The sequence below is a fragment of the Lagenorhynchus albirostris genome, chromosome 6, assembly GCF_949774975.1.
Source record: "Lagenorhynchus albirostris chromosome 6, mLagAlb1.1, whole genome shotgun sequence".
Classification (NCBI taxonomy): Eukaryota; Metazoa; Chordata; class Mammalia; order Artiodactyla; family Delphinidae; genus Lagenorhynchus; species Lagenorhynchus albirostris.
Window position 1 is genome coordinate 89,073,103 of NC_083100.1, and position 13,495 is coordinate 89,086,597.

Sequence of the window (13,495 nt, forward strand, 5' to 3'; positions counted from 1 at the left end):
AGAAAACATTGACTGCTTTTTCCATAAACTCAACCATGTCTTAGTAAGAATTTGTGTTAAATATTTCTCACATATACCATCACATTTCATGTTTATATTTTATATATGTTTTGTCTATTTTGTCAGCTCCACTAACTGCCAAATTACATCACAAGATTAATCTTTTTTGTTGCTCTGTAATATATGTATGTATATATAATACATGTATGTATATATTATGCATATATATTACAGATATGTTACATATGCACACATACCTAATACACGCACACGTGTATATACACACATATAGATGTACATATATACACATATCTATAAGGTGAAAATAAGTATATAAATAGAGATACAACCAAAAGTAAGCAAGTTTATTTTTCTCATTCTGAATCAGGAACGTTTCCCATACCAAAATATATAATGCTTTGGCTCGGAACATCTCATTTACTCCCAATGTAGGTTGAACTCTTTGTGTTGATGGAAAAACAAACACAGCATCCATTCATTTATACTTATCATTTATCAGTTACCATATAGCAGTTTTTTCACAGAAACTTAAGCAGATAGTCAAATAACTCTCATAAGGAGATTTTAGGTCCTAAAGAGGAAATGAGGCATACTGCCAAGTTATGAGTCAAACCCCAGAAAAGGCAATATGTAAAGATTCTTGTTTGTTTGTTTTGCTCTCTTTCATTTTACTTGATTTTTATTGGCATTGGTCGTGGTGTTAGGGAACACGTCACTATCTCTTAGAGAGTAGCTTGTTGGAGCCACTATAGTGTTACAGATGTATGAGACTAGATTTCTTTTGGTTAACATAGTTGGTGTTTTTACTTCATTTCTTTTCTCTAGAAGGAATACTCTGGTGGTTGTGTTTGATGCTTGCTGTTTGGGAAATAAGTATGTTTACCAAATGAATGGGCTTGGAATAGGCTTGTATAAAGATCCTAGTGTTAGTCCTGTTTTTCTTTGTCAGTATCAAATAAGGAATTGAATCAAACAGATTCAATTCCTGGGAAAATGGACTACTTTTCTTCACTTTAACCTGACTTTTCTACATTCTTTGTACATCCAGCTATGTGCCAAAAATAAGAGTTCATTTTTCTGATCTCTATACACTTATATTGATTACCTGATAACAGAGGGTTTCTGGTGGCCAATCACTACAAACTTAGAGATAGCAAACTTGCCCTGTGCTTAAATTGTCTCATGTCTGAAAATCATATACAGTGTAATTGCATTCAAGTAATTAAATAAAATGATTTTCACATGGAGCTTATGAAATTAGTCCCATTGTTTTATATACTTGTATTAGTTTGCTAAGGCTACCACAAACTTGGAGGATTAAGCAACCGAAATGTATTTTCTTAGTCCTGGAAGCTGGAAGTCCCAGATCAAGATGTTGGCAGGTTTGGTTTCGCCTGAGGCCTCTCCCTTTGGCTTGTAGATAGCTGTCTTCTTGCTGTGCCTTCACCTGGCCATTTCTCTGTATGTGCACACCCCTGGTGTCCCTCTCTTCTTCTAAGAGAAGTTATATTGGATTAAGGTCCCACTCTGAAGACCTTAATTTAATCTTACTTACTTCTTTAAAGGCCCTATCTTTAAATACAGATATATTGGGGTCTAGGGCTTCAACATATGAATTTTGAGGGGACACAATTCAGTCCATAACCATACTTTACCTTACTAGGATGGCTTTCTTAAAGGCTGATAGGTAAAGTGGCAAAGAACTCAGCAGCCAGCAAATCCGATTTAGATTCAAATACCAGCATCTTCATAGTTTTCTCTGTCCTCTCTGGTCAAATTACTTTTTTTCCAAATCTTAGTTTTCTTATCTGAAAGTGAGGTCAACTGTTTCATGATAGAGTTGTTTTGAGTATTAAATTAAATAGGTGTACAAAGTTGATATGTTACTATGGGGTTTCCCAATCTCAGATCTATCGATATGTGGGCCTGATAATTCTTCCTTCTGGGACCAGAATGGCCTCCCCCACCCATTAGAGCCAAGGGCCCTACTTTCTGGCACCCATGGGCTGAATAAATGTCAGCTCTAGTTATTGAATAGTTCAACAGACTGTGCTATTTTTGAGATGCTAATAGGCAAGTTCTTACAATAACTTCACTTTTTGTACAGAAGCTAATTGAATCTCTGGTGGACTGACATTATTTTAAAGTGATGGTTAATTTTTGAATCCCTATTTAATGATGTAATTACTTGCTTGACATCTAAGGAAATCTGAGTTGAATGTTTCTGAGACTTTCAATTTTTTCTGAGGATTTTTATTTTGTTTTGAAAAGTTTCAAACATACACACATGTTGAAAGATTGCTGTAATGATCACCTATTACCAAGAGTCACCCAATTGTTAACATTTTGCCACATTTGTTTATCTTTCTGGAATGAATTTATATAGTCAAAGGGGGAGAGTGGGCATAGTTTGCATAAATAACTCAGACATGGTTCATTCTGGTAAAATGTCCTACTTTTCATCTTTCTTTATTCAATTCTACTTATCATTGTGGCAATGGGCTCCATGTCTGAGAATTACACGGATAATTCAGTTTGAATATCTGCATCAAAAGTATGCACATCTGGATTTTTCTTGATTTTTTTATATCCTTCATATGCATAGTATCTCTTCTGAGATGGATTTCTGGCTAGACACTACATTATTTATAGTAGTCAGTGGCTTAAAGTGTCACCATTTGAAGGAGTCTTAACTCTTTTATTTCTGTATTTTCTGAGTCATAGTGAATTCTCTGATCACATTTGGCCCATCTGAGTAAAAATAACAAATTGGTAGATTTAAAATTTCTACTTCTAGTTAACAATATAAATTTACCCAGCATCTTAAAAATAAGGCTGTAAACCTCCCTAGAAAAAGTGAATTATATTTTAAATTTTGATAGTTTTTCAGTTACTGCTGAATGAGGAATATGCCAAACATAAATTCTGTCATTATGTTCTAATATATAAAAAAGTACATATTACCTGAATTATAGTACCTTTTCTCATTAACGAACATTTTGCAGAATTTTTAAAAGTAGATCTAAAAATTTATATAGAGAAATATATTGGAATGTTTGTGCAAATTAGGGAATTTCAATTTTCTTTATTTATTGCTTTTTTAAAAAAAAATTGAAGAACCCTCTATCACATTTTAAAATTATTTAACTCCAAACCACCAAACGAATTTATTACATCTTATTTGCCAGAGAGGACCCTGGAATCTCTTGAAAGAAAAATTTACATTTGTGAAGCTCAATCTACTGTTTACATTTAAACCCAGTCCTCTAATGAATGTATAATTATAAAACAATTTTAATCTGCAACAAAGCAGTTTTATAATTGTTAAGTCTGCATGATGCATTGTTATTTGTCACATTTATATATTTCTCCATCCGTATCCCAGCTTATTTTGCAAGCAAAAATACTCATAAGATCTCAGTGACTAAAATGGTTAATAGTAGTCATAGTCACTCTATCTCCAGGTAGATAGACATTTCATCCTGGATATATAATTTAATCCATTTAAAAGTGGGAGAAAGCAGTACAATGACCTGTGGATTTAAGGAGGATATAAGTTAGAAACAACTGATGGAGATATACATATATATATAAGTTTTAAATGTTGGATGTTATTTGTTTCTGGTGAAGCAGCCATTACTTGTAAGCAGGATTGAATTCATTTTCTTCCCAGTGATTGAAACAATCTAAATCTGAGCAAAGCAACCTCCTGCGCCAGATCCTGCATTCTCTTAACCGGTAATAAAGAACCTTGCCGGCCTGACAGGTTGTCACAGCAGTTATTCACACGAAGTTCTGTAGCAGTTGTATCTGTCAGCCCATGTAGTATTGAATATTTTAACTGGCAGTCTTCCAAGACTGAACATTAATCTTACCATCTCCTATTACAGTCCCTAATCAAGATATTCCAGGGGTGATTGCACTAACATTGTTTGAAGACTACATCTACTGGACTGATGGGAAAACCAAGTCACTCAGCCGTGCCCATAAAACCTCGGGAGCAGACAGACTCTCACTGATTAACTCATGGCATGCCATCACAGATATCCAGGTGTATCATTCTTATAGACAACCTGATGGTAATTATTCTTTCCATGATTTCCATAAGTGCATCAACATCTTTTAGTAACATTCCATTTTTGTTTCCTTTAAGGTTAAGTGTAAATTTATTTTTGAGAAAGATTACCAGATTTGACTGCTTAGCATAATTGTATAGAATAAATTCAGTTGATATCAAATACTGCTGTTAAGGGATATGGTTAGAAGCTCAATAATAGTACAAGAATTATGGATTTGTTGAAATCATATTAACCTGAAATGACATTAATACATGTAGTTGGAGAAGTGAAGACTGCATTCTTGAAATCATTTATTTACAAAATAGTTATAGGATCCTAGTTTCTGGACTGCTAGGTGAAAGGAACTATATTTATGTAACTCTGAGGCTCTAAAAATGAGAACTGTATCAAGTTTGCTTAAGCATACGTCTAGTGGGAATTCTATCAGGCCATATGGAATAAAGTTTTGATTATTTTGCTACCCACTATACTATTACATGTAGACCATCATTTCATTATTTTATTTTACATTTATATTTTTAAACCTGTGTATATACTCATCCAAAATACTTTTAGTCTCTGTTTGTTTTTCTGATGGACACTTTTTTCCTACTAAAATACTTTCTATTGTGGAGATACATTCTTAAAATTATTTAATGATAAAATAAATGTCATAGGATGATGAGTAGAGTTTTTAACAAAATAAAATTATATTTATAATCTTGATGAGTTCTTGATTACAACGTTGTATTCAAATACAAGTTATGAAGCTTAAATGTCCTATCTCTCATCCCATATTATATTATTGGCCTTGATTATCCCATTCTGTTGTTGTTTCTTTCTCATCTGTAGTCTCCAAACATCTCTGTATGACAAATAATGGAGGTTGTAGTCATCTGTGCCTTTTAGCCCCTGGAAAGACTCACACCTGTGCATGTCCCACCAACTTCTATCTTGCAGCTGATAACAGGACTTGCTTATCCAACTGCACAGCCAGTCAGGTGAGTGGAGGTCTAGAAATCATTTCATGGCATGTATGAGCAAGTTGTTATAAAGGTTTTGCCTGTGTTTTGTTTATTCACGTAAACCGTTTTTGAAACATCATGTTTTTTGTTTGGCATAGCATTAGATAAACATTCCATACATTATAGAGAGGGTCACAGAGTAAGGGAAAAGCAATTTGATACATATTGTTAAAATGGGAATTTAGGAAGTACACATAGAGGTTAAAAGGAAGACAAAAACAAAAATGTAAACCATTCTTACACTGATCCACACAGAATAATGGTGCAAATCGTAAGCAGGCATAGCAGAATCATCAGGGGAAATTTGACCTATTCCAAGATACCAGGGTGATTGAGGCATAGGGTTAAGACTAAGATATATGCAGTTTAAACAAAGAAAAAAATATTCCTAGATAATCTGCTCTGTATCACCATCTCTACCTCTCTGTCATTCTTCAGAGTAAGTGATATGGAAAATATGTTTGTAAAAAGTAATTTTCTAGATATTTTTATTGAAAATTTATATGATCTAAATAATTTCCTTCTGAAATCTCTTTTTCTTCAAAATGTAGTTATTTTCAGTGAAGCTATTTCAGAAGTTAATTTTTCTACTTAATGGTAGTTGCATGGACTTTATTACTTTCAAAATTTGGACAAAAGTCATATGGCATTATAAAATTTAATTTTTTATATTTGAGTAACTATCTTGTTTAAGATAAAATTGTAAAGGAAATGTGATTTGTTTTTTTAACATGACTAAATTTATTCTTAGAATTCTGTTTTGAATTTGCTGGTTTTACAATTCTAGCAGTGACATCATAAGAAGAGACTGAATTTCTCTTAGGGTGTGCTTATTTTCAAAAAGAGAAGCTAATTCTAGCTCAACTTGCCTCTTAAGTTATGACTATGAGGCTCATACAATAAAGAACCATATAAACGAAAAAGATCCAACCTCTTCCAGGAAGCAGTATGTGTAGTGGTTAAGGGCATAGACTCTGAAGCCAGACTCACTTTGACCATACTCTGACTGCTTTAAATAAGCTGAATTACCTTGGCTTTGTTACTTAACTACTTGATGCCTCAGTTTTCTCATCTTTTAAATGGGATTGATAATATTTCCAGGCCACCGTTATGAAGATTACATGGGAAAAGTTCCTGGGTCATAGTAAGTGTTGTTGTTATTACCCTAGCCCTCTAGTGCAAGTAGAATATACTTGAGTATGTGTGCAAGTAGTGTGAGCTGCCATCAGGAGGTTCTGATGTCTAGTTGAAAGCACAGGTCACAGTCTCTTTTTTCTTTACAACTGTGTTGTTTTAATTATACTCTCCTAAGTACTTATGTGAACAAAATTCATTATTTTTAGAGAACTAGCAATTTGTCACTATGGGAGGTAAAATAAGCAAACTAGAGGTAAAATTTAAGGGAGAAGTCACATCTTTAAAAATTTTTTAATTATAATTTCTGTTAATTTTGTTTAGTTTAGACAGATTTTCAATTTAACCTCTGGGTTATTCTGAAATAGCCTCTGTTCTCTTGATTTGGAGCAGACCAGGGTCACTCTGCTGAGGCCCAACACTGAGGCTATAGGTAACTTAGTGGAAATGACACCTGCCTAAGCCCCTTACAGTGTAGTGAGCCTCATTAGCTGACTGGAAATAAAGTAAAGCCAAAGGATGTCTGACACACAGATGAAATCTCAAACAGCAGGACATAGATAGTAAAACATCAGCCTCACTGTAGTCATAAAAGGAATAAGATGTTTCAAATTATTAAATAAGAAAAACCTAGGATTGTATGTATTCAAAGGCAAAAAGTCTGATCAGTCAATTAAATGAAAACTTAAATCAACCTAGAAAAGTATTATTCATATAACTAAATTACCTCTCAATTTGGTACCAGTGATAACATGACTAAAATATTTATAATTTTTCATATACCCCCAATAGTGTTTTGCATGAATTAAAAAAAAATAAGCAATAGCAAGACAGTACAGTAACAACAGAATGTTATGGATCAGATATCTTTGTTTTCAATACTTCCTGAAAAAAACAGTTATCACTTCATTTGTCTCATTTTTAAGAAAAAAGTTAACGAAGAGTAACATCTCAGCTAACACAATCAAGTAGTGGTTGTCCCTGTAAGTCCTGTGGTTTATGCAGTCATTTTATCTCCGATTCTTTTCTGATACAATGGGAGGGAAAAAAGATCTACTGTATACTTCTTGGAGAAAAGTCAGTTCATAGCACAATTTTTAGTGAGGTAGATATTAAAATGAAGTGAATAATTTATGTACTTCAGAATCATATCATTAAGCATTCTGATAAAAAATATTGCATTTTAAATTTATCTTACTAAGGGATTTGGGGTTTATCATCTAGTTACTGCAGCCAACTATACACCCCCAAATATTATTGATTTTTAACAAAATAGGCAAATCACACCGATAAGAATTCTATTAGGATTGGAAATGAACATATGAAAATCTGGTAAAAATCAAGGTTAGGTCCAATTCTTGTGGCACAAATCATTTCAAATATTACATTTAAATCATTTTAATTAGAAAACTATAAAAGTAAATTTAAAATGAATTTACTTATTTTTAAGTGGAGACTCTTCCTGTTTTGAGTAAACTTCACTATATGTAGGATTTGCATTTTATCCATGTACCCACTTAGTAGACATGCATTTAAGAGTTTCTTTATAGCTTCTTCTTGTGGGTGATGATTGCAGTCTGCAATTTATTTTATGAAGCTATTAGTCTTGGAGAGCATTTACCATGAAGAATGTTTTGTATTTATGTTTAGCATTTATCTTTTCAAAGTTACTGTATTTAAGTATGAAAAAAAAGCCCAGACACAAAATAGAAGAAATCTTCCTCTGAGAGTAATGAATAAAATATGGATTAGCATAAAGAGTAATAATAAATATATTTTACCCTGGCCTTCCCTTAACTCAAAACACTTTTATGTCCTTATTAAAAATGAAATGGTGAGCAAAATCATTGTGTCATCATCTATCATTCTAACAGTGGGTGTTTATTTAAATCAGAAATATTTAGTAAAATTAAACATATGTGTAAATATATGTAAATTTTAAAATATTTTTAATATTAAAAATTTAGATATTTTTCAAATCTTGATTGGAAAGACTTTGAATATACTCAGGAGACTTGAAATCATCTTACTTATATACTTTGATATACTGTAATGACTGGAAATGTTTAATGTTCACGGCAATTGCTTTCAGAGTAAGCCTTATATCCCCAGACAATCACTATCTATCAAAGTAATATTTTTCTTTTGGTAATTTATGAAAGCCATAACAAACATGACCACAGGCTAAGTAAATATGGGAAAATCAGTTGAACAGGGAGCTCTTCCCTTGGATTCACAGTGCTCTATTCCCTCTTACAGTGCCACTGGCAAAAAACTTACTCTCTTATTTAAAATATAAATATATAAATAAATAAATATATATATATATATATATATATATATATATAAATCTACCCTGAATCAGCTCCATGATATCCAGATAGGTTCAGTAAAGGCTAGCATCACAGTCTGTCTTACTTGAAGACAGTAGCAGTATTTTAAATGAACAAATTTTTAGCTTGCTAATCCATTTTCATTAGAGCAAATTGAACCTAGGTTATATATTTCTATGTTACAAATCTGCCTGGCATGCAACATGCTAAGATAAATGTCATCTTGCTTTTAGTCACTCACATGAGAATTACAGCAAAAACACTTCAAAAAGAAAATGAATACATTTTAGAAAATACCTAATATTTTCAATTTCAGAAGAAGAAAAAAAATTGAAGTACTAGAAGAAATCTACTAAATTTAACTATCGCTTGTTTTTATTCACGGCAACTATTTCAGATGCATGTGCTCTCTGTATGGAAAGTGTGATTTTCTTTAGATTCTTCTATCTTATGAGGGTACGTTTGGAACTGGATGTTACTGAGAAAAGGATAAGTTGTGGTCTGAGATCTAAGATTGGCTGAACTTTCTCGGTCACTGTGTATGGTTGGCCAGTGAAGTTAGCAGGAACAATAATTCAAATTAATTAAATTAGTTAAATTAATTCAAATTAACTAAATGAATTCAACTCAATACCTCTTCCTGGTATCTCTGATGATTTTTAGCCCTACGCAGTGTTCAGCAAAAGTTTTCTGTAGCGGGACAGGTAATAACTATTTTAGGCTTTGTGAACCACATGGTCTGTGTAGCAGTACTAAACTGTTGTGGTGAGAAAGCAGCTGTAGACAATAAGTAAATTCATGAGCTTGTCTTTGCTCAGGAAATTTCACCAGGTTTTCCTGAACAGTGTGCTTTCCTGGATGGTCATTTTGCTGCTTGTTGTGCACTTATTCTCCATTGTGGAATGCTCTAAGACCACCACAGTTCACATTTGCAGCAAGAGAGTAGGCTAGGCTGCTCTGCCCTAGTGAGTTTTTAAATATCCATTACATATGAGTAGCGTTCTTTAATCTTTATTTTTTTTCCCTTTATTTCAAAGTTTCGTTGCAAAACTGATAAATGTATTCCATTCTGGTGGAAATGTGACACCGTGGATGACTGTGGTGATGGATCTGACGAACCAGATGACTGTCGTGAGTACACTGGCAGATGCAGGAATTTAGAATTTAGAGCTCCTTACGTCCCAGACCCAGAAAATTGAAGCTAGATCTTAAGTATTGCCTTCTGATAGCTTTCAAAAATTGAAACAAAGGTTTTATGTCAGTAGTTTACAATACAGCAAAAATTGTTGCAATGTCTTGTGTATGTCTCTGATCACTATTACATCCACAATGACACCATCAGCACTTTGTATTCGTCATCTCTTTCTCAATTTTTTTTACTTGTAGAATAACTAAACTCTGCATGTAGCAATCAGGAGAGTAAAAATCAGCATGATTTTGACTTAAGATATCATTAAATCAGAAGCAAAAATGGGCAAGTTTTCAGAATGCCACTCAATGACTGAAATCTTGACTTTAAGGGATACAGTCCTTCAACTTTTCTGTCAGTATTAAAATACTGAAAATTCCTTAAAAGTCAGATTTTTCCAATGTAAGTCATTAGTTGGCTGTTAGTCAATTTAGTATGCTCTTAGTAGTTGCCTTAAAGTGACTACCAATTATGTCTTGACATTTGACTGTCGTTGGTATGGTTAGGTGCTATTTTTTTAAGCTATCTTTGGTAACCTAGGTTGTAATGGACAATCAGCAGACTTTTCCTTGTTAGCCTTTTATAGTTCACTCCATGGGTCACTCTAATACTGTCCTGTCAACTTGAAGATGCTTGTAGTCAATCATGATAATTCCTCAACATCCCAGTAGATGGTTGCCTTGATTTGGTCTTGACAGTTGAGTTCAAGATCCTTAGGCTTGCACTAAAGAAAGAAGTATACTGTCTTAGTGAAAGCCAGCTACTTTCTGCTACAGAACTTTCCACCACATAATTACAAAGCTGTTTCAAACTTAGGACCTCTAGATAATTACTTGGATGAGCTGTATTCCACCTCTCTGGTCACTACCAAGTATATCAAACATTTGAAGTTTTTTCACATATCTCATTTATATGTTTAAAATCAGTAAATAATATATTCAGTGAGAAGGAAAAAGTTTTAAAAGTCATTGCTTTTCTAATATTATTTTTGTTTCTGAAAGGTCCATTGCCCTTTGATTTTTTTTAATAAAGTTTTTGTTTTCACTGTGATGGACAGTATATGAAGAGTAGTATCTGTATGACATAGGTATACTATTATGCCTGAATTATTCTTAAGTTACTGAATTAAAAAAATATCAAGGAATAAGAAATTATGGTGGCCAATGGAGATTTATACAATAAAGTTTATTAATTTTCTCACAATAAACTGTTCTGTGATATAGTAAATACAACTTATTTTTGTAATTTATAGAAATAAGAATGAATGTGTTACTTTAGTTCTCATATTAAGATGACCTTTCCTGCCCAGATTTACTATAGTGTTTTTTGAGGAATTATCCCCATAATGATCTGCAGACAAAGTCAGTAGCACCCAGTGCTCTCCCTTCTAAAATATTTACAGTTCCTGATCTCTAATTTTAATCTTGACTGAAATTTCATGCTGTATCCAAACTCATATGAAAAATTAACTACAGCTTTAGTATAACACACTTTTTACATTTACCCACTTTCAGAATATTTGGTGAACAAATATAACTTTAATGACTTTTGAAGGGAACCAAAGAGGCATCTGGTATCTAAGAGTCTCTGTATGATCCTTATCCTGGTTAAATACCAATACTAAGTGTTTTTATTGGTGAGATTATCTCTGTGATATTTTAGTAAATGATCTATTTCTTGGAGTTGACGGGTTAACAGCTTGAACATCTGTAGGCATGACACTATTTTGAGAGTCATGGTGAGGTGGAAAATGATGTACGTGTGTCTGTCAAGTGTTTAGACTTCATTTTTGAGTAGCTGCATCATCAAAATTTGCAGGTATTAAGAGCCACTGACAATACCTATAATTTCACCTGAAAAAGCAGAAAAGCTTGATACCAGGTTCATATACCTTCATACTGCAATAATGTTATTTATGCAAATATAGTTGAGTGATGCATCAAGAATTCTCTGGCATCATAAGTGTGTAATTATATTTCCTATAATACCCTAATGCATCAAGAATCATTCTAGAGACACATTTAAAGGTCACATAGGCTTCCTAGTTATTTAACAGACATTGGAACTCCTTTAATATTTACAACCCTTCTTACGGAAAAGTTTTGGACAACCTCACTTGTAATGGACAAGGTGACTGTGGGGATGAGGAAGATGAAAGGGACTGTCATAAGTCACCTCAAAATGTTCTGTCCTGTCTTACTTCTGACTCTGAACTGAAATTGGTCTAAAAATTACTATCCATACACCATAAGTTCATAAAGTGTTGAAAAATACAACAGCAATTATGCGCAAAGAAATATTAAAGGAACTCGTATATGAAGCAACAGGAAATAGAGGAAATGCATGTTTAGATCATGAGAAAATTAAGGATCGCCCAGTTTAAACATTTAGTGTGATTAATTAATAAATGTTGTAAATTGAAGGTAAATGATGTTCAACATTTTAGAACTCACTTCTATGGAAGCCATGCATATATTGAGGTTTTTTTCCATGTTAAGAAAATTTTAATTAATATTTTAATTATAAAAGTGTAATTTATCTTCCAAAGGAAGTTCAAAATATAATTTATTAATGTTTGATTGACCGATTTGAACTAATAAACAGCATACTATTAATCTCAAAATCAGTGATTAGTAACACACATTAGGATCATCAGTGAAAAGATAAGTGTTTATTGCAAGTTGTGAGAAGACTTCAGAGTCAGATGTGGATTTAAACTTCAACTCCGGCATTTGAAACTTGTATATTCTTGGGTGAATTATTAGAATCCATGAGACTGACTTTCCTCATTTATAAAATGGTCATGGTGATCCCAAGGTGAGAAGTTTATAATGAGATTCAATTAGTAACTATATGTGAAAGAACCTAGCCCAGTGCATGATACAAAGTAGATAGACAATAGATCCTACTTTATTGTTATTATTGCTTAAATAAACTCAAAGAATATAGCAAAAACTGCTTTACCATGTAGGAGATATTTATTATAATAACATACGTATGGTATATAAAAATCTTTACTAGTTATGACATTGTCCTTATATATTAATAAGATTATAGGAATAAATATCAATAATTCTGATTTAAAATGTGATAGTTATAGAAAGTATTTGCTTTAAGGAATGCTGGGGAATATGTATTGAGGGCAGATATTTCTCTCTTAACACATTACAGGCAGCAAAGTGATCAAATAAATAATTTTTTAAGTGATATTGGAATAACTTTTTAAAAAAATTACAATGAACTGTGCTCTGCCACTCAATACCATGTCTTTGAAATGAGAAGAAATTTAAATGTTTTAAATATATATATTTATATTTATATGTTGTTAATATCTTTCTTCTTACTGTTAGTTTATAAAATCTAATCTGGAGGCCATCTGAGCTGCTCAAAGCTTAACTGTCCATCTGAAACTAATAGCTCTCTGGATGTGAGACATTCACATTGTGCTCTAGGATATGTTTAATATAATAATATAATAAATATGTTGAATGTCAGAAAAGCTCTGTTTAAGAAGTCATGAGCTAAGATTGTCATTCCACGATACCTATATGTTTCCTCCTCTAGCGGAATTTAAATGTCAGCCAGGCCGATTTCAGTGTGGAACTGGGCTCTGTGCTCTGCCCGCTTTCATCTGTGATGGAGAGAATGACTGTGGGGACAATTCTGATGAACTCAACTGTGGTAGGTGATTACATTCTTAACTAAGGAACACGAATCTAATTCTTAACTGATTAT

At 32.8% G+C, this 13,495-nt stretch overlaps 1 protein-coding gene across 1 annotated transcript in view; it reads left to right on the forward strand.

The window, feature by feature from the left end:
• Positions 1-13,495, forward strand: part of LRP1B (LDL receptor related protein 1B) — a 1,442,028-nt gene that overhangs the window by 1,221,476 nt on the left and 207,057 nt on the right. The window contains exons 61-64 of the mRNA XM_060151186.1: positions 3,912-4,100; positions 4,932-5,080; positions 9,609-9,702; positions 13,325-13,441. Coding sequence (XP_060007169.1) covers positions 3,912-4,100; positions 4,932-5,080; positions 9,609-9,702; positions 13,325-13,441 — 549 coding nt within the window. The remainder of the gene's footprint in view (positions 1-3,911; positions 4,101-4,931; positions 5,081-9,608; positions 9,703-13,324; positions 13,442-13,495) is intronic.